The 21,936-nt window shown below is 39.5% G+C and overlaps 1 protein-coding gene across 2 annotated transcripts; it reads right to left on the bottom strand.

Moving 5' to 3' along the window:
- Positions 1-49: 49 nt before the first annotated feature.
- nt5c2b (5'-nucleotidase, cytosolic IIb) lies at positions 50-21,735 on the bottom strand. 2 transcript variants are annotated; one of them, XM_018664613.2, is made up of 18 exons: positions 21,520-21,735; positions 19,810-19,929; positions 15,299-15,372; positions 9,260-9,377; positions 8,848-8,943; positions 8,660-8,751; positions 8,472-8,529; positions 7,754-7,847; positions 6,964-7,017; positions 6,726-6,809; positions 6,567-6,608; positions 6,328-6,435; positions 5,522-5,588; positions 5,272-5,442; positions 4,992-5,043; positions 4,605-4,665; positions 4,133-4,309; positions 50-3,425 (listed from the first exon to the last, which is right to left on the bottom strand). In XM_018664613.2, the coding sequence occupies exons 2-18, from the start codon at positions 19,908-19,910 to the stop codon at positions 3,153-3,155; spliced, it is 1,722 nt and encodes a 573-aa protein (XP_018520129.1). In that variant the 5' UTR covers positions 19,911-19,929; positions 21,520-21,735; the 3' UTR covers positions 50-3,152. The 2 variants fall into 2 exon arrangements, with proteins under 2 accessions (XP_018520129.1, XP_050926760.1); XM_051070803.1 differs by lacking the exon at positions 21,520-21,735 and adding an exon at positions 7,962-8,009 and having other exon boundaries at positions 19,810-19,920.
- Positions 21,736-21,936: the final 201 nt, after the last annotated feature.

Raw genomic sequence — 21,936 nt, forward strand, 5'->3', positions numbered from 1 at the left:
CCACAAATATTCCTTTAAGCAAAATATGAATAAAAGAACACCAAGACAATTATCAAAAACTATCTTTATTCTACATTTTTATGTATTTTACCATAATGTACAGTCTGTAGGATAATTTCTGGAAACCAACAAACAAAACACTGTCCAGGAGAACATAACTAGAATTGATATGCATAAAAACAGAAGGTTACCATAGTTTAGAAAATGAAAGGTGACTGTTTTGGCACCTGGTGTTAATGTGGATGCATTCTAGGCATCACAACAATGGATAAAAATCTTCTAAAGCACTGTGACTGTTCACAAGGCTTTAGTTAGTTCAAAGTCTGAGCGGCAGACTCCTGTGGTACGGTATAAAAATTAACGACAAAAAAAAAATGTTATTTGGAAAAAAAGATAAGAAAAAGAAATGGAAAGGTCTATTTACAGTTCTGTAAACCGAGACCATTTAAAAACACTAGTTTAGAAAAATAAAAATAACCCCATGGTGTTGATTACAAGTAACATTTTAGTTGCGGTACTTGACATGCTATTCACATTTCCCTTCTTAAGCTTTTTTTTTTTTAACAGGTTTAGAGTTCTTTTTTTCTCCCTGTGTAAACTACAGTGACAAATGTCAGAAAAGCTGTTTCCTAAAAATGATGCAGTCCACATAGAAGTAAAACCAATGCTACCATAACCACCGTGGCAGAGCGGATATGCTTCTTAACTTTCACATGCATATGCAAATTCTGCAAAGAAAAGACAGTTGACTATTTCTCATTAGCGATGCAGCTGCCTTGTATAGCATATCCAGTTATTCTATGTTCAAGAAACAAATGTCAAAACTGATAATACAAATATTTCATTTGTAAAAAAAACAAAAGAAAGAAAGAAAGAAAGAAAGAAAGAAAGAAAGGGGAAAAAGAGAACAAACTGTAATGTGTCTCTTAATGTCCTACAAGGTTTTTATCCACTGACTCGTTACGTAAAGTTGCAGTTAAACACATTCACCTCTCTGCACTCCACATCAAGCCACACCAAAAACAATGCAAAAAGCAGACGGCATGTTCCTTCCCTTTTGTGGCCTCAATCAACAGTTAACAAGACTGATGCGACATGTCAGGATATGAGAGGTGAGGAAAGTTAATGTACAGGACAGACTGGATGCTAAAAAAGAAAAGATCAAGTCACCGTGTTTGAATTTCAGGTAGCTCAGTTGGTGTTTTGCTTACAAACACTGATGCATTCGAACACACGTACATTGCCAGTGATACTGTGCCTGGAAACTTATCATCTTTTCACTGTGAGCAACAGCATCCTACATGAACACACCATTTTCTCACAGATAACACTTGGTTATTTCACAAGAGAGATATCTGAGCTTGTTTTTTCCACTGTGCTTATCTCACTAGATTGAAGTGGGTGGAGCTCAGTCTGACAAAGATTATGTTGCATACTTGTTTGCACCACTTAGGATTTAGCAACAAATGAATCCCAATCTTATGACAGCCAGTGGGTTGCTTGGTCACATACCAAGTTTACATCTAAATTTAGCACAAATTTCAACGAAGTTACAAAAAAAGTGAATTCATGCAGATTTCAATTCATTACTGTAAAAATTAGGAGTGGGCTCATTTAGATTAAGAACAGTTGGTGGTGCTAATTCTCCTGTGGGGAGCATTTGGGGTTAGGGTTAGGGGAGATCTTCATCCAGTTCTAAACTAGTAACACAGCTAGAACCAACACAATCACAAAATGTCACCTGACAGTGTTTAACAGAAGAATAATGTACACACTCATCCTCACACTCTATCAACATGTTTCCCCATGATACTTACAATTCTGAGTCAGCGGATTTAAAAAAAAACATCCAACAAAGCTCCAAAGCCATGGAGATAAACAAAGCAGGCTAATTACAGTCTGAAGCCAGGTCCACCTGCTGAACTGAACTTTACACTATACATCCTAAAAAGCCTCACCTCCCTGCATACAGAGGCCACTGTCACACTTCACACATCTTTAAGTTGCTTGAACTGCTCAAAACTGTCTTGTATTTTATATTTCCCCTATCAAAATAAAACCCTCTGAAATAGTCAAATACAATTATGAGGTTTCATCTCCCTAAATAACTGAGCTGAAGAAATACTGCACTTTGGATGTTCATGGCAGTAAACCATGAACTCACTACATGGCAAAAGCACATTCACCTGATGGCTATTTACAGAAACGCTACTGTAGTTCAGGGTTGTCATAGAGACTATCGGCATAAAACACGGCTACAGTACTCTGTCCTCGTTGTTGCTTGGTAACAAAACATCAGTTCAACAGCCACTTGTATACCACATGTTCTCTCAACCAAACTTCAAACAAAACTGCATCTGGTTATTGATCGGTTTAAAAAGCAGCTTGTGCTTCAGTGCTCCTGTGCTTCACTTTACTACAACAGATCCTTAGCTCACAGTCACTCAGGATGCTACAGTCTAAGTGAGTCTACTTTGGCAGATACACACACACAGACACACACACCCTTACATACAAGTCAGAACAAATGACTCCTCTATAACGACGAGTAAACGGACAAAATGAAACAATGACAAACTGAACGTTGTTCCCACGTTGCATTAAAAAAATGTTTGTTTTTGAAAAGTGATTTGATTCTAATGTGCATACTGTGTCAGCAAGGCAGATTAAAACTACAGTTTACAGACCATATCTGATGGTTTGAAGTGCATCTCCACCAATGGGTCTTAAAAGTCAGCTTATAAAACATAATGAAACATAGTGTGTGATGCTTGCTTGAGTGTGTGTTCTGTCTGTCTGATGGGAAAAAATAATACAGAAATTAAATCAATTAAAATCTATTAAGTTTTTTTTTCTTTTTCTTTTTTATAATGGACCTAGAATGCATACAGTCTTCTGACAGTCGTATGATCTGTCTTGCTACTGGTCCTTTATACTTTCCTCAGAAATCTCCAGTATGTGTGTGTGTGTGTGTGTGTGTGTGTGTGTGTGTGTGTTTGAGTGCATACAGTATTGATATATGCGCACACACACACTGGAGATGTTTTTTTCCTCCCTGCCTCTCTTTGAGAGGGATCACTACCCAACTCTACTGGGAAACATAAGTAGGCAGGAGGAGGAGCGTGGCCCCTCATCTCTCCATGTCAACCTTATTACTCCTCCTCTTCCTCCTCCTCCTCCTCCTCTTCCTCCTCCTCCTCCTCTTCCTCCTCCTCGTCATCATCCTCATCATGGCAGTGAGTAATCTCTTGGGGAGTCTGGGGGAACAGGTTGGGAGGCTTGATCTCGCTGAAGGAGCGGGTCAGCTGGTTGCGTTTGCACTCATGGTCCTTGCAGTCGCTGCAGTGGGTGCGGTTGCGGGTGGCCAGCGGTGACTCTGTGTCGATGTCCACATGGGTGTGCTCAACCGTCGACTCATGGGGCATCTGGAGAGGGGGCAAAAGAGACAAAATGTGAGACAACAATGACTTGGCAATGCTAGCTGACCTGCTGGAAGAATCTGCTTTTTATTTAAGCAAAACACTTTGACACAGGGCTTTTGTCAGAATGTTTTAGAGAGTGGGCAAAAGCAAAGCACATAAACATCTCTGTCAGTTATCCAATGAGAAGTAGAGACATAGATGGCCAACCTCTAATGAAAACTGCACATCCAACATATAAATATGTGCTGCAACAAAATGTTAATCACAATCACAAAATACCATTACAAAAACTACAATTTTAAAAATGCCATAAAAACTCCCCAACAATTCATTTTTAGATATATCACAAGTATAAGTGTCAAAGATTAGGAATCCACAAAGCCTGTCTCTGTTTCCTAAGGAGGTTAGTATCACTCCCCCTCAGTCCCAGACTAAAAACATCTGAATACTATGTTTTCACAGTAGCTACTCTATTGATTTAGCATTGCACTTGCTAACAGTCAGACACACTACAGTTTTAAAAAAGAAAAAAGGATCAGAGATGATGCAGAGATCTTTTTTAATCCTTTACGACCAATGATTATAGGTCCGAAAATCTGGTAAAGATTTTGAATGTTCATTGGTAAGAGACGAGTACAGTGAAGCAGAAGTGTTGGTATATTGTGTGTGCACTTTCATTCAAGTCCCTCTCTTTACAGTCAGATGCTCACCAGTACGTGTGCAGCTCTGAAGAGGTAGCTGAAGGGGTAGTACAGCAGGTTGATGAAGGAGGCCGCGTACAGGTCGGCGTAACGCATCACCTGGGAGGCAAACAGGGTCTGTCTGGAGCCACTGCGGAAAAGGCTTCCCATCATGCCGTAGCACATGTCCATGTCATGTGTCACTTTCTAAAGGGCAAGATAGAGAAGGGAAGACACCAGTGAGGCTGCAACATCACGCCAAAGAAAGAAGGTACCACGTGTGATTTATGAGCTTTTCCCTGAAGAGTGCAGTATCTTTATTAGGGTCATTGGTAAGAGAACAATCACTAAATGCAGTATGTCCTGAAAGACCTGTTAATGATTAAACAATAGTAGACACAATGCAAACATGGGCACTGATAACTCATCTCTGGCAGCCAGTGTTAAAAGCATGTGGACAGGCCTCCTGTCGTCATAGAAACGGAGGTGATTAAAGCCGTACCTTGACTCTCCTCTGAATAGTGCTGATGTCTGGCCTCTCATTACTGCTGCTGTCCAGATGTCTGAAGAGAGACGGCGGAGAGAGATGATGAGGAACGAGATAGAGGTTGGGGTTAAGGGGGGGTATTGATATCAGTCTGCTGAAAGGTAATGTGAGGTGGTGCAACAGCGAGGCGTGCCATGGCTATAAATAATGTCAGCGAATCTGGTCACCTACCCTATTGACCCTGTTGTTCTTTCTCGGACACATGCTCACATGCATGCAAAAAGTGCAAACACTACTGTTGCAGAGAGCAAAGAGCAGCAGAACTGGTGCAAGAGACTGTGATGAGTAAGGGATATGGTGAGGGGAGGGAGGTAAAAGAGGCTAAAGGCCACAGTTACTTACTTGTAGAGCTCAGCCAAGAAAATGTCCAGGCCCTGCAGTTCTTCGAATAACGCTGGAAAACATGAGAAGAGGTTGAGTCTCTCTCTCCAGCTCCATTATAAATGATCATGACTCTGTGAATGGTCCCTGCTGAGACTGTTTTCTAAGGCACTGCAATACCTGGTACAAGTCTGAATGCCACTACATACGCACATGAACAGAAATGTACATATAGTCAAACTGGTATTTCCTGTCACTGTGTGTGTAAGGTCTGCGTTTATGTGTTTGTTTGAAGTCTCACAGCTCTTGTCGGTCCACACGTGCAGCTCCTGGGCCAGCTCAGGTATGACCAGGAACGTCCTCCAGCCTTGACGTTTCTTGGACTTGAGGATGTCTCCAAAGATATGGTCCCCGATGTACACTATGTCCTTCCCCTTGGCCCCCAGCAGGTCACACACAATGTCTGACGAACCTAAACAACAATCACAACAACTTCAAGGAAATGATCACTACATTAAATAATGAATGACTGAGAGAAATTCTAGTCATACCTCCAGAATAGACTATCCCATGCTGCAGTGGTCCTGTATAGGTTCCTATCTTTAGACGCCCTGTTGTCTGAAATGAAGAAAACATATATTTTGATCAGTGAGGGAAACTGTGGCAGTAGCACTGACAGGGTCAGCTTCATGCACACGAATGAAGCCATACGTTTGGACACATTTTTACTCCAGAATCTAGAGAATGTGTTTTTAAAGACTAAGAAATAAACTCTTTTTGTATTCCTCTGGTCAGTCCTTTCATGCTGTGCTGCAGAGGAGGGACAGTAACACAACCAGGTAATGTTCTACCAAACAAACTTAAACACAATCCATAATGCATGTTTCTGAGGGTAGGTTTTTTTTGCCAATTTACATCAGTTCAGCCTTTTCTGCTCTGAACTGAATCAAAGCTGAATCAGAGTAAAAGTCCTCAAAAATCTATGTCATCTACTTATGTCAGACTATGCTGTTATTGTACTGTTTAACAGTGTGTGCACTCTTGAGCCCAGGCTTTTCAAAAAGTAGTGTCAGGGGTGTGTATCCAGGATAAACAGACTCATGACAAACGCCCGCACAGTGATGGGGAAAAAGATGTTTTCTCAGATGCAAAAAAGATCACAAAATCACAAACTTTATCACAAAAGGTCTCAAAATATGAAAAGAACATGACATAAAAATGTATGGACAGTGTAATTTTACAGCTGATGGTCAATCCTGATCAGACGCAACCAACATATAAGTGCTTATATGAGGAGAGTCTCGTAGGGTTTAAAAGCATACACACAGCTGCACAGATTTCCTCTGTGTCTGCTCACCGTGTCGACTTGTCTGAGCACAGTACCCTCCCCGAAGAAGAGTGGCTTCCTGGCATCCACAAGGATCAGATCAAAGTAGGATTGCCAGGGCCGGTGCGAGGTACCAGGCTGTGGTGGGTTACAAACACATACACAAGCAGAAAGTCAAAAAACAACAACAAAACTTTCACCTTCACCTACACATTCAACACATTTCAAAGTGTGATCAAAGGAAAGGAGGGAAAAATGTGATCTTTTACCTTGGGGCCATGGGGGAAGTCAAACAGGTAGGTCATGATTTTCTGTGAGAACACAACACACAGATTCAAAGTCAGTTACCACTGCAATTTGTGAGTGACCTAATTACTGTATTTCCCGAAACATTGAAACCTGTACCACAACTGCACACATATACTCACATCAGTGTATTTGTAGTCGCTGTTGGTAGCTAAGAAAACCTTGGCTACTTCATTCATTCGGCTGAGGAGGAGAGGCAGCTTCCCCTGGTGGGAACAGAGAAGAAGAAAAGACTTAAGCTCAAGGCATCTTTACAAAACCAGCCTCTTCACACAGTACAACAAGAATGTGTGAGTCTTTGTGTGTGTGTTCTTTAACATAGTACACTTGCGGCATCCTTGATGAATACTAACTACTTACATCTTTCACTACATACTTCTCCAAGTTCTCAACCGTCTTCTCCTTCAGAGTGCCCTGCAATGTGAGACGGAGGAGTCAGACTACACACTGACAAACTCCATTTAAATGTTTACATAAAAATGTCACATTCTTAAGTTGGAAGCAACAGAACAAATTCCTCCATTCAGTAACAACAACAATGTGGTGATCCACTGTCCCATTTGATAAATTCTTGTGTGCTTTTTATGTTTATGAAAGCTTTCAGTCAAACTCTGGAGCAGACTAAAAAGGATTATGTGATTTTAGTAAGCGTATAAAATCTACACTATTATTAAATTCATCTCCTGATCACAAACCCTCAAGAAAGCAATCTCCTGATCTGAAGGCTAAAGCAATGTACTGTATCAACCTTATATAGATACAAGATCTTTTGGTAACCATAGTAACACATGTCAGAACGTGTACGGGGACTTTCCCTGATGTATCAGAGTGAAAAGGTGTTAAACTAGAGGTGTGTTGAGCTTGTGTCCTACTCCGTTTATTTTCCCTAAAAAAAAAAGGGTGAAGAACGAGTCAAAGGTAGCAATAACTATCCCCATGCAGTATTTTCATCACTATTTATAACATATTATGATATGAAGTCTATATCTAAAAAGAATTGCTTGAGTGCTGAATGTGTTCATGTATCGACAGAACATTTCAGACAGTGATTAAATTGAGTAACACCCAGGTATGAAGGTGAAGCACATGTGACGTCAGTTTCATAACTGACACTCTGAGGTTAAAACCCCAACCATCAAAGGTGTCTTACCTTGAAGTGGACCCAGTCGACAGCGTCGCGGACGTCCTGGAACATGCTCTTATAGGACATGAAGAGGTCGCCGTCTTTGAAGCCAGTTTCACAGCTGGGGGAGAGGAGCAGAGACACACACGTACACAGCCGTCGCATAGGCCACATCTTTACAGAAGGTTTTCAAAAACATGACATTTGTTTTTTGTTTGCTTTTAAATGGGATAGCCTTCCCTTGTTGGAGGGGTCCCCAGCCAAACAGGAAAGCATTCTCCCCCTAAAAGACCAACAACCAGGTTTCAGAGGACAAAGGACATGCAGCCATTCCAGATTACATTCTCAACAAATTTACAGGCCATTATTATACCTCCTTACAGTAACATTTAAAAGATTATCTCTTAGTTATATCAAGATTTCATTCTTTGTAAACAGTTAGTGTAAATGTCTTTTTTTAATTTCTATCTCATTCTGATAAGAATCCATGCGTTTCTACAATTAGTAGTGGCAGAGATTAATTAATCATTGTTATAAAAATGAAAAGTAGACAGGTTCTTTGACTGAACTGCCGTTTAATTTCCATTTTAAAACGATTAGCTGAGATTAGCAGCTGAGACACCTGCACCCACCCATGCTGTAGGGCTTGCTCTTGACCCAGTTTGGCTTGCAACTGTCTTTGTGTCACCATGCGGTGCCCAGAAACTTGTTGCATGACTAATAATGTAACCAAGACTTTTTTTACCTTGTGTATCTGTCACAGTTGGAGAAGAAATCCACTAGGCAGGCAAAGAGGTAGGTCTCTGTGAAGCAAAACAATAAAGCTGTTGTCAGTAATGTTGTGACTTGATCAACCTTATAAAAACCTTTCTTACTTATCTAATTTCTGTACAACAGTCCCATGGTATTTTCCTCAGTGCTCAGAGAGCTTACCTGGTAGGTTGAAGAGTGTGTTGAGGATATAAAAGCGCTCTGTATCATCCCTCTGGATGAACTTATTTGGGTAACGTTCACGGATCTCAGGGCTGAGGAAAGATAACACACGAGACCAAATCTTAATGTAGACAATGTCCGAAAGAAATAAAGTTGACAAACCACATTTACTATTTACTTTCACTCACCCCCGGAGGAAGTTAAATCCATGGACACAGACCAAGATATTACCGTAGGCATCAACCTTCAACAAGTTTCCATACATGGTATCAAACACAAGGCCCCTAAATATAGGAGGGAAAAAATGATTGTTTAAATCTACAAAACAGAACTCATCTGTTTATCATATGACATTTTAACTGCTCATCATTTGTGATATAATTAGTTATTATTAGACTAGAAGTTTTTTAAAATTCAGTGGGACTGAACTTTGAACAGGTGATGGTTTTGGTTCACCCAGTCCATTATACTTGCTATATACAGTGAGGTTAGAAGGTTCAGGGGACTAAAATGATAATAGATGAGGCAAGAGAAGCAGCAGTTTGGCATTAACCTGACGGCCATCATGATGTTCGTGTGCTGGGGTGTGATTGGTCTGACCTGGTGGGAAAGGACGGGTCGTATACGAAGCTGAGCAGTTCCTGGGGGTAACCAATGGAAACCAGCCGCTCCACTGTGAGCTCAAAGCCTAGTGACTCATACTCTGGTGACTTGTACACTAGAAATGAAACACACATAACAGTTCTCAGTTTCACCCCAATATAAGATCATAAGAAAGTCACAAAACAAATGGTGCTACAGTGAAATTTGGTGTCGACATTTAAAACAATTTTGCAGTTGTTTTAGTCCTGGCTTAATAAGCCTGTTATGTTAATGTTTGTAAAAAATGAAACTGCCAATTCTGGTAACTGCTATATCATTAGTCATTGTTGGTCACTGTAAAATAACAATTAGGTAATTAATCAATCAGCCAATCGCCAGACAATTAATCTACAGGAATTTTTACAGTCAAATAATTATATAGTCATTCATCAAGCAAAATGCCAAAATATTTCAGTTTTTCTATGTTTTTTTCACATTTTTGCATTGTAATTTGAATATCTTTGGGAGTTGGTCAGAGCAAAACAAAATAGTTAGAAGACCTCGCCTTCAGCTCTGGGAACTTGTGATGGACAAAACAATGAACTGATACATCTAACAAATACATTCATTTATAAATAACTAAATGTTAGCCTTAAGCTGAATATTATTATTTAATGTTTGTCAGAAAAATAATAAGCAGCTTTAAAATATGACTTTGGGCTCTGGTTGTTTTGCTATGTATAAATATAACTAAACAAATCAATACACGAAACATACAAACTACATCCAGACTACATATATTATGTCCAGATTTGTGTATACATGTTAATAAACAGTGTAGTATATATACAGTGAAGGAACGTGAGCTGTGGGTAATTACAGCTAATGCACAGTGTCAGTGAACCTCACTCCTGTTACACAACATGTACATGTGACTTTTTCTAAGACTATCTCATCTACTTCAGACTCTGTGGTGTTGTCTCAGTATTTTGATAACAACATGTTCTCACTGTCATGTAAACCCCTACCACAAACACACACACACATATACACATTCATTGCCCTTTTCTTTCCCCCGCTATCAACAAGGGCCTGGATGTTCTGCATGCAAGTCCACAAAGAAATAAGATCAGGCGTCAAAATGAAAAATCGCTCGACTTTCAGCAGTGGCTTTAATGAGCCCTGCTGACAGCAATGGGCCCCCCCCATCCTGTCGTCACCAGTGCCAGGGGCTAAACCAAAACTGAGGCAAGGGTGGGCTCCGAAAATAAAAACACAGATTGATGCTGGGCTAAGAAAAGGCTAGCAGAGGATTACAATGCTATTTGACACTGGGAAAAGAATATGTCAGATGTTATAAATACGAAACAGAGAATGTGCCTGTGTTGTTGGCTGCTTTCTACACTCCCAGTGGGGTGGAGGGAGGCCCCTGGAGGGGAAGAAAAATTGGCTGATGATGCTTGGATAGAGGACAGTTAGTGCGGGAACAGTACTGTAGGACAAACAGGAAAACATCTGTGTCCTAGCCTGCAAAATGTGAGTACTTGCTGGGTTGGTTGAATGCTGGGTTTTTACACAGAAGCATAATGAGTATGTACTGAATTACAGGAAAATCTTGGGTTCAGTAAAGCTTTGTCCTTTTGTTGACACCCCTCCTCTGTAAGCCCGAGCTTGTTTCTGCATTATAATCACGTAACCTCTTGCTGTTTAACCCTCCTACCCCTGCCCTCCCACCCCCTGCTGTAGTCTCCCAGCAAACTGAGGGTTTGGGCCCTCTGCCCAGAGCAGTAGCATACACCAACTAAATTCCCTTTCCTCCTCCTCCTCCCTCTCCTCAGTCACTTGTCATATTCCTCTTGAAGCTCTGAAGCACTACAAAGAGACCTATTTTGGGAGCCGCTTCCCCTCTGTCACCTTTGCTACCATCACTCTCTCTTTCTTTAGCTCACTGGGTGGCTTTTTTTCACTTGCTGCCCTTCGGACACTGGTGTGGTACTCCTACCCACACATACAACTTAAGATATGTACAACCACATCTCAATTAGGTTATATAAAAGTAAGTCAGGCGGGTCATTTACAATCAGGAAGTTGTTTGTTACATTATAATTAGATAAGACTATTAAAAAGCTTTACTGGCCACGGTTCAGACAGTAACTACTATGCTACAACTACTCAACTGAATGGAAGTACTCTAAATGTAGGTTTCAAAGCTAAGTTTAAGAAAAAAAACATTGTTAGGAAGTGTCTACTAAAAGTTTACTGGTCAAAACTAAACTAGGATGATCTTACTAACATGTCCTTAAAGACCCATAAAACTTTCAAACCTTACATGTTTTTCTATAACCTTAAATGCTCATTTAACATAAAATAACCCCAACAATAAACAGGTAAAAATTAAAGATAAGGATTTGTAAAAGAAAGATGGCTATTGAGAGTTTAAAACTCAAAAACATTGTTAATATCCTTCATCAAACTATGTAGGTGTTGTTTGATCAGATTTGACAGCATTGTACAAATTGTGACATCACTTTTTAGTAACTGAGCTCTCCTCTCTTCAAAACATAGAAAATACAGAAAATCTGAAAATGTGAAATAACTTAAACTGAAAACACTGGAGTCAAACTTTGACCACAACTGCAAATTACTTATTTCCACTTATTTATTTACTTTGTTCAAGATTTAAATTACTCTAAAACCACATTACTTTTGAGCAACTTGAAACTCAAGCCCCCTCTTAAAAACTCCAGACACATGACACCACGGCCCACAGTATATCTTTTTCACAAGAAATTCTAGATGTCCCTCACTATTTCAGATGTTGGACTGCTTGAGCAGTAGTCTGTGCGGTGATCTGCAGATCTGTTTTTCCAAGGCCACACTGCAGGCTGCAGTCATGGAAAGTCCCATGTTTTAGTAAATTAGACATCAAAGCAAATATTATCAGCAGATGTTATTGAAAACTCGTGTTTACAATATTTGTGTGCACATCAGAAGTTATGTTATTGCTGCCTGCTGTGTCCTTGACTCTCTTGCGTATCTGTTTTATAGAGGTCCTTGGTCCCTTGCTGTAAGCCCTTTCTCATATTTCTCACGCTGTCAGTACACCCGTGTACACGCAGACACACACGTAGACACACACACACATGCGGCTGTCTACTTAGAGCAGAGGCGAGAAGCGGCCTTGGCTTCTGGGGTCTGTTACCTTGTATCCTTGATGAGATTGTTGCCAGATAATTATACTCCCACTGCTCCAATTGCTGAGGTGTGTGGTGTCTCTCCAGAGTTTATAGGCCAGGTCACCTCAGGCCTACATGTAACATACACCCCTCACACAGAAGGTAAACAACCCCCACCCCTCTACTAATAGACCACTGTATCTAAATCATATAAACAGTCAGCGACAGAGAATCATTTATCTGAACCATGTCACATAGCAACCTATATTAAAAACTGATAACACCATAACTGTCTTAATTAATCTGTGGCCACTAATATGCAAATGTAGGCCATAGATTCATGACTCTATCAAACATATTGTGGAAAAATGAGAAAATTTCAGCACAGCCTCAGGGACCTACATTACAGCCAAAAGTCTGTTGGAAAACTAGGACAAAACTGTGTGTAGCGCTCAGTGCAATCTGGGCCTATGTGTGCGTTTGAGTAACATCTTCTACAGGCTATTGTGTGTGTCCCTGTAGGAGTACAAAGAATAGATGAGGCAATGTTGTCACCTACAATGTTGGTTTAGTTTACAAAATCTTACCAATGTATGACATTTGTGAATTTAATAGGTAAAAGTGTTTAGGCACAAGGGACTTACAATTGAGAGGCCTAGCCTTGGACATTAGTATGTTTGTACGATGAATTTAGATAAATTATTTTATAGGACACAGTCAGGTCCATAGGCATGATGTCCATGGGTTCAGGCAGTCATTGACTGCAAAGGATTTTCTTAAAAATAATTCTTATAATTATAATTAGATTAGTTTGTCCAATTACTGTTGAGCCTCTGAAAATGGAGGGACAGCGTATAAAAATGGCTGAAATTCCTAAACGGTTAATGCAATATCTTTATTAAACCCCTTGAATTAAAGCTGGACATCAACACTTCAATCACATTGTGATGGCATCATTTCAAATCGTGGTGGTGTACAGAGGCAAAATTACAAAAACTGTGATTATTTCAACTGAGAGATTTCTGTGATTTTGTCTGTGCTGGTTTGGAGTGGGTGTGTCTCAGTTAGAAAAATGTGATGCCTCATACTTCTGGGCAACAATGAGGACTTAGCAACATTTGAATCAAAATGTTATGACAGTTGTGGGGATGTTTGCTTATGTTACAAGCACTGTCAATCAAATCTGATCCAACAGCACCCACAGAGTCCTCAAGAGTTTTTTGTGGTAAACTTGATTTTTTTCCACAACTTTACATGTAATTATTTAGACATAAATATTAGGATAATAGAAGAAAACATCAGGTTTCAGGGGCTGTAAAGGCATAATAATAAGATATTTATTGTAGTAGTATTGTAGTATGAAAGGTATGGAAGAATCCCTGATGGTTGACATCGCGTCTCATATTATTTATCAATATATTGCCAAACCCTACTGAACCTTATGTTCAGATACACTGTAGAAAAATAAAACATATGCTAACACATCAAATATCTTCCTGTATCACACAATCAGAAACCATGGTATATTCTTCCCATACCTTGCAAGACCTTTGAAGACATACAAAATCTTCCAAATTTGTCCAGAGAGTAAGACTAAAGAAAAATGTTTTGATGAAGCATGGACATTATGCACTTTGCACATCTGAACTGTCTTTAGCACCCTCTAAAAACAAATGCTGCTGTCGGCCAGGGTCCTGTGGTTAAGCAGCAGCCATTGTGTGAATCTTCCAGCTCCCTGGAGTTGATGAAGCATTTCTGTGGTCAGAAGCTGAACACCATCCAAGGATACATGATAGCCACACTTCTAGCAAACATTAACACTTGGTTATGGGCGCTCATAAAAAGAGCCATGTCAACAGCTGAGCGTTCATAAAATCTCTTGCGCTCTGAACGGACGCAGAGGTAAAGAGCCAGAGAGGGACTAGAGTGATCCCTGTTCTCAAGGGAGCCATCACTGGTGAACTCAACAAACAAACGTGACCTGCTTTCCAAAGTGAGGGGAGATTTATTTATAGAGACAGAGAGACCAAAAACTGGAGCTGAGTCACAGTACAAACTGGCATGAAAAATTAGGATATTTCTGGCCTGGTTACTGGTCAGTAGGAAAACTAAGATCTCTGTGCAATGGACTGTGTGTAGCAGTGAGCTAAGCTTACATTTTGTTTGTGAGTGTTATAGTGTACTCAATTTGTCACCGACATTGACTTAAATAACGTTTTGTGGACAACAAGCTGTAGTTCTGGGGGGTAGCCAAATATAGAGCTGAAAAGACAGGATACGGTAGACTTTAACACCAACATTAAACTCACAAGGTCAAAGTAAATTCAACTCGGATTCCAAAAGTGACAAATCAGAAAATAAACACCCTCAATATTTAAAGTTATCCTGATATTCACAGAACTTTTTTCCTCTTTCCAATTACTACATATCTTATTTTCCATTTTGAGGCACCGCAGTTGCTGCATTTATAATTTATCTCTAATCCAAGTCAGTCTGAATTTATCAAGTGACACATGCTCATTTCAGTCAGTCTGCATTATTAATATAACAACAGGCAGGACAATCCATGTAAACTGAGGAGCTGCTATGCAACCCTAATAACATGCATACCAAAACGTTAATAGCGAAGGTGCATATGGCTGGAAATAACAATTATTTTAATTATCAATTAATGTATCAATTGTCTTTTCAATTTAGAAATGTATTGTCTGACACATCAAAGGTTGAAAATAACAAGAAGTATCTGTCAAACGCTGGCAGAGCCCAAAGTGATATCTTACTATCAGAAGTCAGAAACCCTAAAGACATTTAATGATGAAGAAATTGTTTTGTTTTTATTTTTATTTAGTGGTGACAAGTTCGATGATGTGTATTAACTTACCTGCCAAAGTGTAATCCATGTCAAAGCCAAAGCACTTAATCTTCTCCATTGCCAAGCTTCTGTTGACAAACACTCTAGAGAAAACAAGAGGAGGTAAATGTTTTAGTTGCAATACAACCTTCAAAAACTGGATTAGCATTCATTTTCACAGAATCAAGGACTATTCTCTGCTTGAGCTGGTCCACATACTGAGTCGACTTACTATACTGTACTGTGTATAGCTATTCAGCTATTCACAAGAAACAGACTGTGTGAAAATGAACCAAAATGCTGCTACTGTTCAGCAGCACACAATGAAATGTGCAAGATTTGTTCAGATTTGTTCTTTCAAATAACACAACTTTTTGCTTTTTCTGTTATTTTGCTGAATTTGACTTTGGGATGTGCAGTTAAAGTTTAGGCCGTTTCTAGTAATTTAATGATCTTGTATTGTTACTGCGTACAATTTTGTCATGTGAGTTAACATGAAGGATTAAGATATCATGACATAAAGTAGCCCTCAGCTGTGTCACTTGCATTCATAACTTTGGATATGACAGCTGATTATGTCATATTAGTATGCTTTCACCAAACACTCATCTACATCAGCATGTCAGTTCTCTGCTTCAGTCAAAAGCGGTGGCATTAAATGCCTTGTTTGACTGCACACTGTGTCAGAAAGCTAACGAAAATGTAAGTTGAACCCATATGAATGCAACAAGTCATGTAAAGCAATGACTGAACAATAACTCATGTCAGATTTAAATCATCTGGCATTATTTATATCTAATTATAAGTATAGCTTGGTTTTCACCCATGTTTTGCTATACCAGATTTTGGTTTTACATAATGAAAGCCATCATACGACAAAAATATTCTCTATTTTGTTGTTGCTGAAGCATAAATAGCTAAAATAAAATAAAACATCAACCACTTTAATGCCAGTTGACTTTAGTCTTACTAAGTAAAAGGCAACTCCATGAGGCATAAAGAGATGGCTACAAGGAGAACTAGAGGGAAACATGATGCCTACATCAAAGAACACTGACATAACCAATATCTAATACAAGGTTAGCTTGTTGAAATCTAAATTAGAACTGAATATAGAATATAATATCCAGCGCATATTTCTGAAACTTTCTGTTACTGAACACTATCAGCCCAGTTTAAAGAAACACAAAAATATTCTACACAACTTTCCACACATTCATTAGTTACTGGAAGATGCAGAGAGCTTGCTTACTGACTGAGGAATAGACAGTACATTGTTACAATTGTTTCAATGTGTAACAATCACTGTGGTACTTCTTAGTGACTAGCAAACTTGGCCTGGGAAAAGCAATACTTTGGCAAAGACCATCAGTCGTGACAATATCTGAAAATACTGGAATATAAAGTGAAAGTGAAACACTGGCCATTGCAACTGTACTTAACAATTTATGGTCTTCATTTGAAAGAGGTAGACAGCATTTTACATCAACATACAGCACTAGCAATCTTCTAAATAAAATGTTTCAATTTATCATGTATCAGTAAGTAAGAGCTATAACTAAACACAATGGTGCAGCACTACAATGAACTTAGGTAACAAGAACTTAAAACCGTTGAATAATTTAAAACCACAGGCCTTCAGTCTGGTGCTTGGTAACACCACAGGAAGAAAGTCTAAATCTGGGGATGGTAAAACCCTACAAACTCAACCTGAGCATGACAATCTTCCAGGAAACAGCTCTCCTGTCCTCACTCATAAATCAGTCAGGAGACCGGGGTCTACAGTGGCAGTGATAGACAGTGTTTACATACCCTGGCTGACACAGCCTCCACAGAAAAAGACAAATACACACTGCTAGCCTAACTTTGACTGCTGGCACAGACCTACATAACTTATCTTCAACATCTGTGACTGAGCTAAATGTGTGGCTGTGTTCCTAAATATTTCCACACAAGTCAATATTTAGTCGTTCTAGAAATAAGATGTATATCAGCTAAAGGAAAATCAAAAATGTCACACAAAACAAGGCTACATCTCTCACTCTGGTACACTCAAATAACTCTAATGTCCAACCCTGGATGACTCTGCAAGGCAATTTAACATTAATCTGTGACAATGACCCTCTCATCTTCACCAATCTTTAAATCAGTTGAGAAATACCTGGCAGCAGATCCATAGTGAACAAGTTCCCATTTAGATCTTTGTCCAGCAGACGACTGACGATGCATTCTGTGTGAAATTAAACCTCAGTTTGACTCTCCGTTGGTCTGACCTGCTCCAGCAACACAGGGCAGCTCTGGCCCACAAACAATGCGCCCCCTCCCTCTCTCTCTTTGCTTTCTTGCCATTCAGAAATTTTCTGACTTGTTGCAAAAATGATTGTGGCCATTCCGCATCATTCTCTGTTGTTATGTGCTGTCAGTTAGGGTTGTTGTTGTGCAGCATGATGTTTGTGGGCCCTCAAAGACATCCAGAACAATCACAAGTCAGGTAGAATCAAGCAAGCCCCTGCGCCCCAAACGACAGTTGCTCACATCACTAAACACAACTGCAACTATTTCAACACAATTATTATTTTCATGATCGATTAGAGGATTACTTCACTTTCACTTTTTTGGATGATGAATCTCATTTTATCTTTTATTTTACATGACTGTATTTTATGGAAGCAAAACAGGCAATTTAATATCTGATTATGAAATGTAATAACTGTGAAACACTTTATAAAGAAATATAAATAGTACAAAACTTAACGCATTTGAAATGTTTTCCTTTTTTAATGTGCAGAAATTAAAAAAGAAAATTCAAGTGCCTAGTATTCAAAAAAGCATACCCACATTGCTCAAATTCTAATCTGAAAATTCAACTCAAGTCAAGTCTCTCGGGTCAAGTAACTCAAATCAATCAAATTCAGACACCAAAATATAAGATGAAAACTCAAATATCCAGTCAACCCTGAATCTTGAAGAATGTAATACTTATCAGTCATATCAGTAAATGAAAATCAGATTCAAGAAAGTTCAGATGTGCACCTTTAAACCCCAAACACTCTAATTGCCTTTTTGGGAGTTATGAAAAAAGTCTAGCTTTTGAAATTGCTAAACTAAAATATAAAAATTATTTAAATTAAAATCAGCTGCTTAAAAATCCAAATTATTTTGACCTTATTTCAGTTCCATTGAATGAGTCAGGTTTAAATATAAAATGTGTCTGAAGCTGAGGAACTTCTGATCCAACCAAAACAATGTACTTCTTTACCATCAACATTTGTCAGCACTGAGCAGGCATGAGCCTTTTCCAGTGAGGGATTTAAATCTAAATCTTTTCTATTTTGTTGTGACTGTGTTCATTTCACATGTGACCTTAGGCTTGATGCCTGAAAGAGATATAGTAAAGGACAGCCTTAAATGATAAGATCGTGCCTATCCTAAGATCACCCATATGAACAGTGGGTGGGGGGTAGGTGGGAGTGACTTGTAGTCAGCCTCAACTTTGGTCCCACTGATAACAGTATTGCCTCAAATAGCCCACAATGGCCATGCCACACTTGAGAGAATCCCTCACGACTTTTACTAGTTATCTGAGCACAGCTGTGCAACAATCTGACAGATTTTTTCCACTGCGCTCTAATCTCATGTAGACAGTGATTTGACTCACTGTGATAGACAGTTTATCTGTACTGGGAAAAGTCGTCAACCCTCTGCTATGTGATACACAGCTCTTACTATCAGCACATTTCTAATTGCTTTGTCTGTCTGTGAGATTGACAAGTACTTTAATGTTCTCTTACGTTCAAAAAAAAAAAAAAAATCAAGCAGCTCAGTATGCTGTCACAATTCATTGTATAAGCAAGCTCATACATCTTTGTATCTTTATCTTCACGTGTGATTGTGAGTGTTTCTGATCATGTCAGCACAGCACACACACAGCGAACAGATGAGTGACAGTTTCATAAACCCTATGAGCACAGCATGTTATATAATGGTGTGGAGGAACAGCAGTATCCAGTGGACACACATGGCTTGGGGTGAGTTAAACATTGAACAACAACACACGTGTTATTACTCTGACAAGAAATAAATTCCTCCTTACATCAGCTGGTACGCCCATCAGGGCATTTCCAGTCCACAGGTACAGAAACAAGGGTGTCAGTGGTAAGGCCAAATTAATTAACCAACTTTGTGTCAAAACAGTGTAATCTGCATCAATTTTGTCTTTAACGCAAATACTAAAGCTTAATGGGATCAATTTGAACAGGCTTGGAGTTCATGCATTCACACCCTGGACTTTAACGTTCTGGTGATATTTTACTATGAGACTGAGAGGAGTTTTGCAAACCACACCCTAAATACAACTGGTTTTATGTGAAAAGCCTGCTTTTATATCCCTACTCATTTCATGAACTTAAGAGAAATGGCCTATTGAGTGTTTTGTAACACTTTATGAGAGGGAATATGAAATACAAAGCAGTCAAAATTACATGAATAACCACAAACTTGCACTTTAACAAAAACCCCTTAGTAATTAATGTGTTTCTTACCTGTGGTAGGGCTCTCTCCTGTATTTTTTCATTGTCAGGCCATCCATGTTGGCAGGCAGGTCTGCATAGTTCTGCAGTCTGTCACTCCATGAAGTGGTCATCTTTAAAAACTTTCAATGTCTGGGGAGAGGGAAGCAACACACAATATGAAGGGGCTCAATTTGCAACAAAAATATACACATCAGTTAAACTGTATCTAATATAGAGTGAGATGGAAATTAACTGGTGACAAATCACGTTTCAACCTGTATAAACTGTGAAAATTTGAACATGTCTCTGCTGTGCCCAATTCTGACAGTAAAGATATGTGTACTATCATCCTCAATCAATTAAGGTTTTTTCTGTGGTGTCCTCAAGCTGTTGACGTGGTAAGGGAGTGGAGGGTGGTGCAGGGGAAACATACATAACAGGTCAGACCAGTGGGTTTGTTTAATACATATTATTAGGATCCACCCCTGTCTGCCTAATGAACAATGTTATGCCAACACAGCCTGGCACAGAAACACCCTGTCGCACTCACAAGGCAAAATCAAAGAACAAAGCCATGAGCAAGACTCAAATCAAAAGCCCACAAGGGGTCATAATACTAGAAGGCTATATTTACAGAAATAACATACGATGAAATCCTTGTTTGGCTAATGCATCCAGTCACACACTAACAAGTTTAGACCAAACAACAATCTGTGGAAAGTCCTGTGATTTTCTCCCCAGTGTAAGCCTAGTGTCGGCCTTGTCTTTTTTTATTGGCCTGTGTTGTATGTTTTTTTCCCTTCCCTTCCATGCTGACACTCTCCTACTGTCACTGAAGAGGCTGGCTGCAGGAAGGAAAGACAGAGGTCAGCTTTCTTATTCTTTTAATGCCAGCACAAATGCAAACGAGAGTCACATGTTGAGGCAAGACACAGCATCAGAGTATCAAAGCCACTGTCTTCAATGTTGACTTTACTGCTTTACAAGAGAGTGAACAAAAGCTTCAACATGTTTTTTTTTACCCTCTGAACTCTCCTGTTCTATGAAGAACTAACACAAGTGCATGTCACTCTACTGCTTGCTTGCTTGCTTATCCAATTATTTGTGTATTTATTTACTATCTATTAATTATTTCTTAAACGTTTATGACATCTTGCCTTGGTGTGAATAGGGTCCAGTGGGGTCTGAAGGGAGATCTGGCTTGGGAAGATTCACAGCTACACAGTCAGAAAATCTGCACCACTGCACTGAAAACAACAACTATAACAGAAAGTTAAACATAACTCATAACAGGCTTTGTAGCCTCGGGTCAATCTAGGGAGAAAGTGGGTCGACGTTTGTTGCAACAACACGTAGCGTTCACTGTCACTCGTTTATGTTTTGTATTGTATTTGGCTGTGTAAATATAAAGAGCTGTTCCGACGGTGAACGCTGAGAGTTTATCTTAAGCTACTGTAAAAGTATCTGTACAAGCTAACAGCAAAGAAAAACCCCTGTTCGCAGCAGGTTTACCAAACAAACAACGTCCCGTTGTTTGCTAAACTGTAAAAGCTAGCTAACGGTCGGCTAGAACAGCCTCTACCCTGCTCTTTCTTGTCTGACATTGGTGAGAAGGACAGCTAAAAGTGGTCCGGGTAAAGAAAGCTAGCGCGTTAGCTGGCTTTGATGCAAAAACAAAAGCCACAAACAGCCGGAGCAGATTTCACTGCGTTTAGCTGTGACTGGCATTACTGTACTCACCTCTGAGTTCCTGAATAAAAAACAACTGCACCGTCTGTTAGTCTGAGCATGCGCCTTGAGCAGTGGAAAAAGTCAGAGAAAAAACCTCTTATGTGGGTTTTTCTTAGAGAAAGCTGCAGTCAGAGCGGTGATGTGTACACTGTAAAGGCAAGCAGAAGATGAGTGTCTCTGCTCTCTGCTGCCTCTCTCTCTCTCTCTCTCTCTCTGTGCTACCAGCTGTTGTTATGAGACATTCGGGGGGCGGTGTTTTTTCCTGTCCGTCATGAAGAGGCGGGACTATTTGTCGTCGTGGCACAGACACGTGACCAGCATCTGTAGCATACAGTCTATGATCTGTAATCAGTTGACTACACCCAACTACAAGGAAATACCTACCTATTGTACATAAGTGGGATAGTGATCAATGATCAAATGATC

This window comes from Lates calcarifer, linkage group LG5, assembly GCF_001640805.2.
Source record: "Lates calcarifer isolate ASB-BC8 linkage group LG5, TLL_Latcal_v3, whole genome shotgun sequence".
In the NCBI taxonomy this organism is placed as follows: Eukaryota; Metazoa; Chordata; class Actinopteri; family Centropomidae; genus Lates; species Lates calcarifer.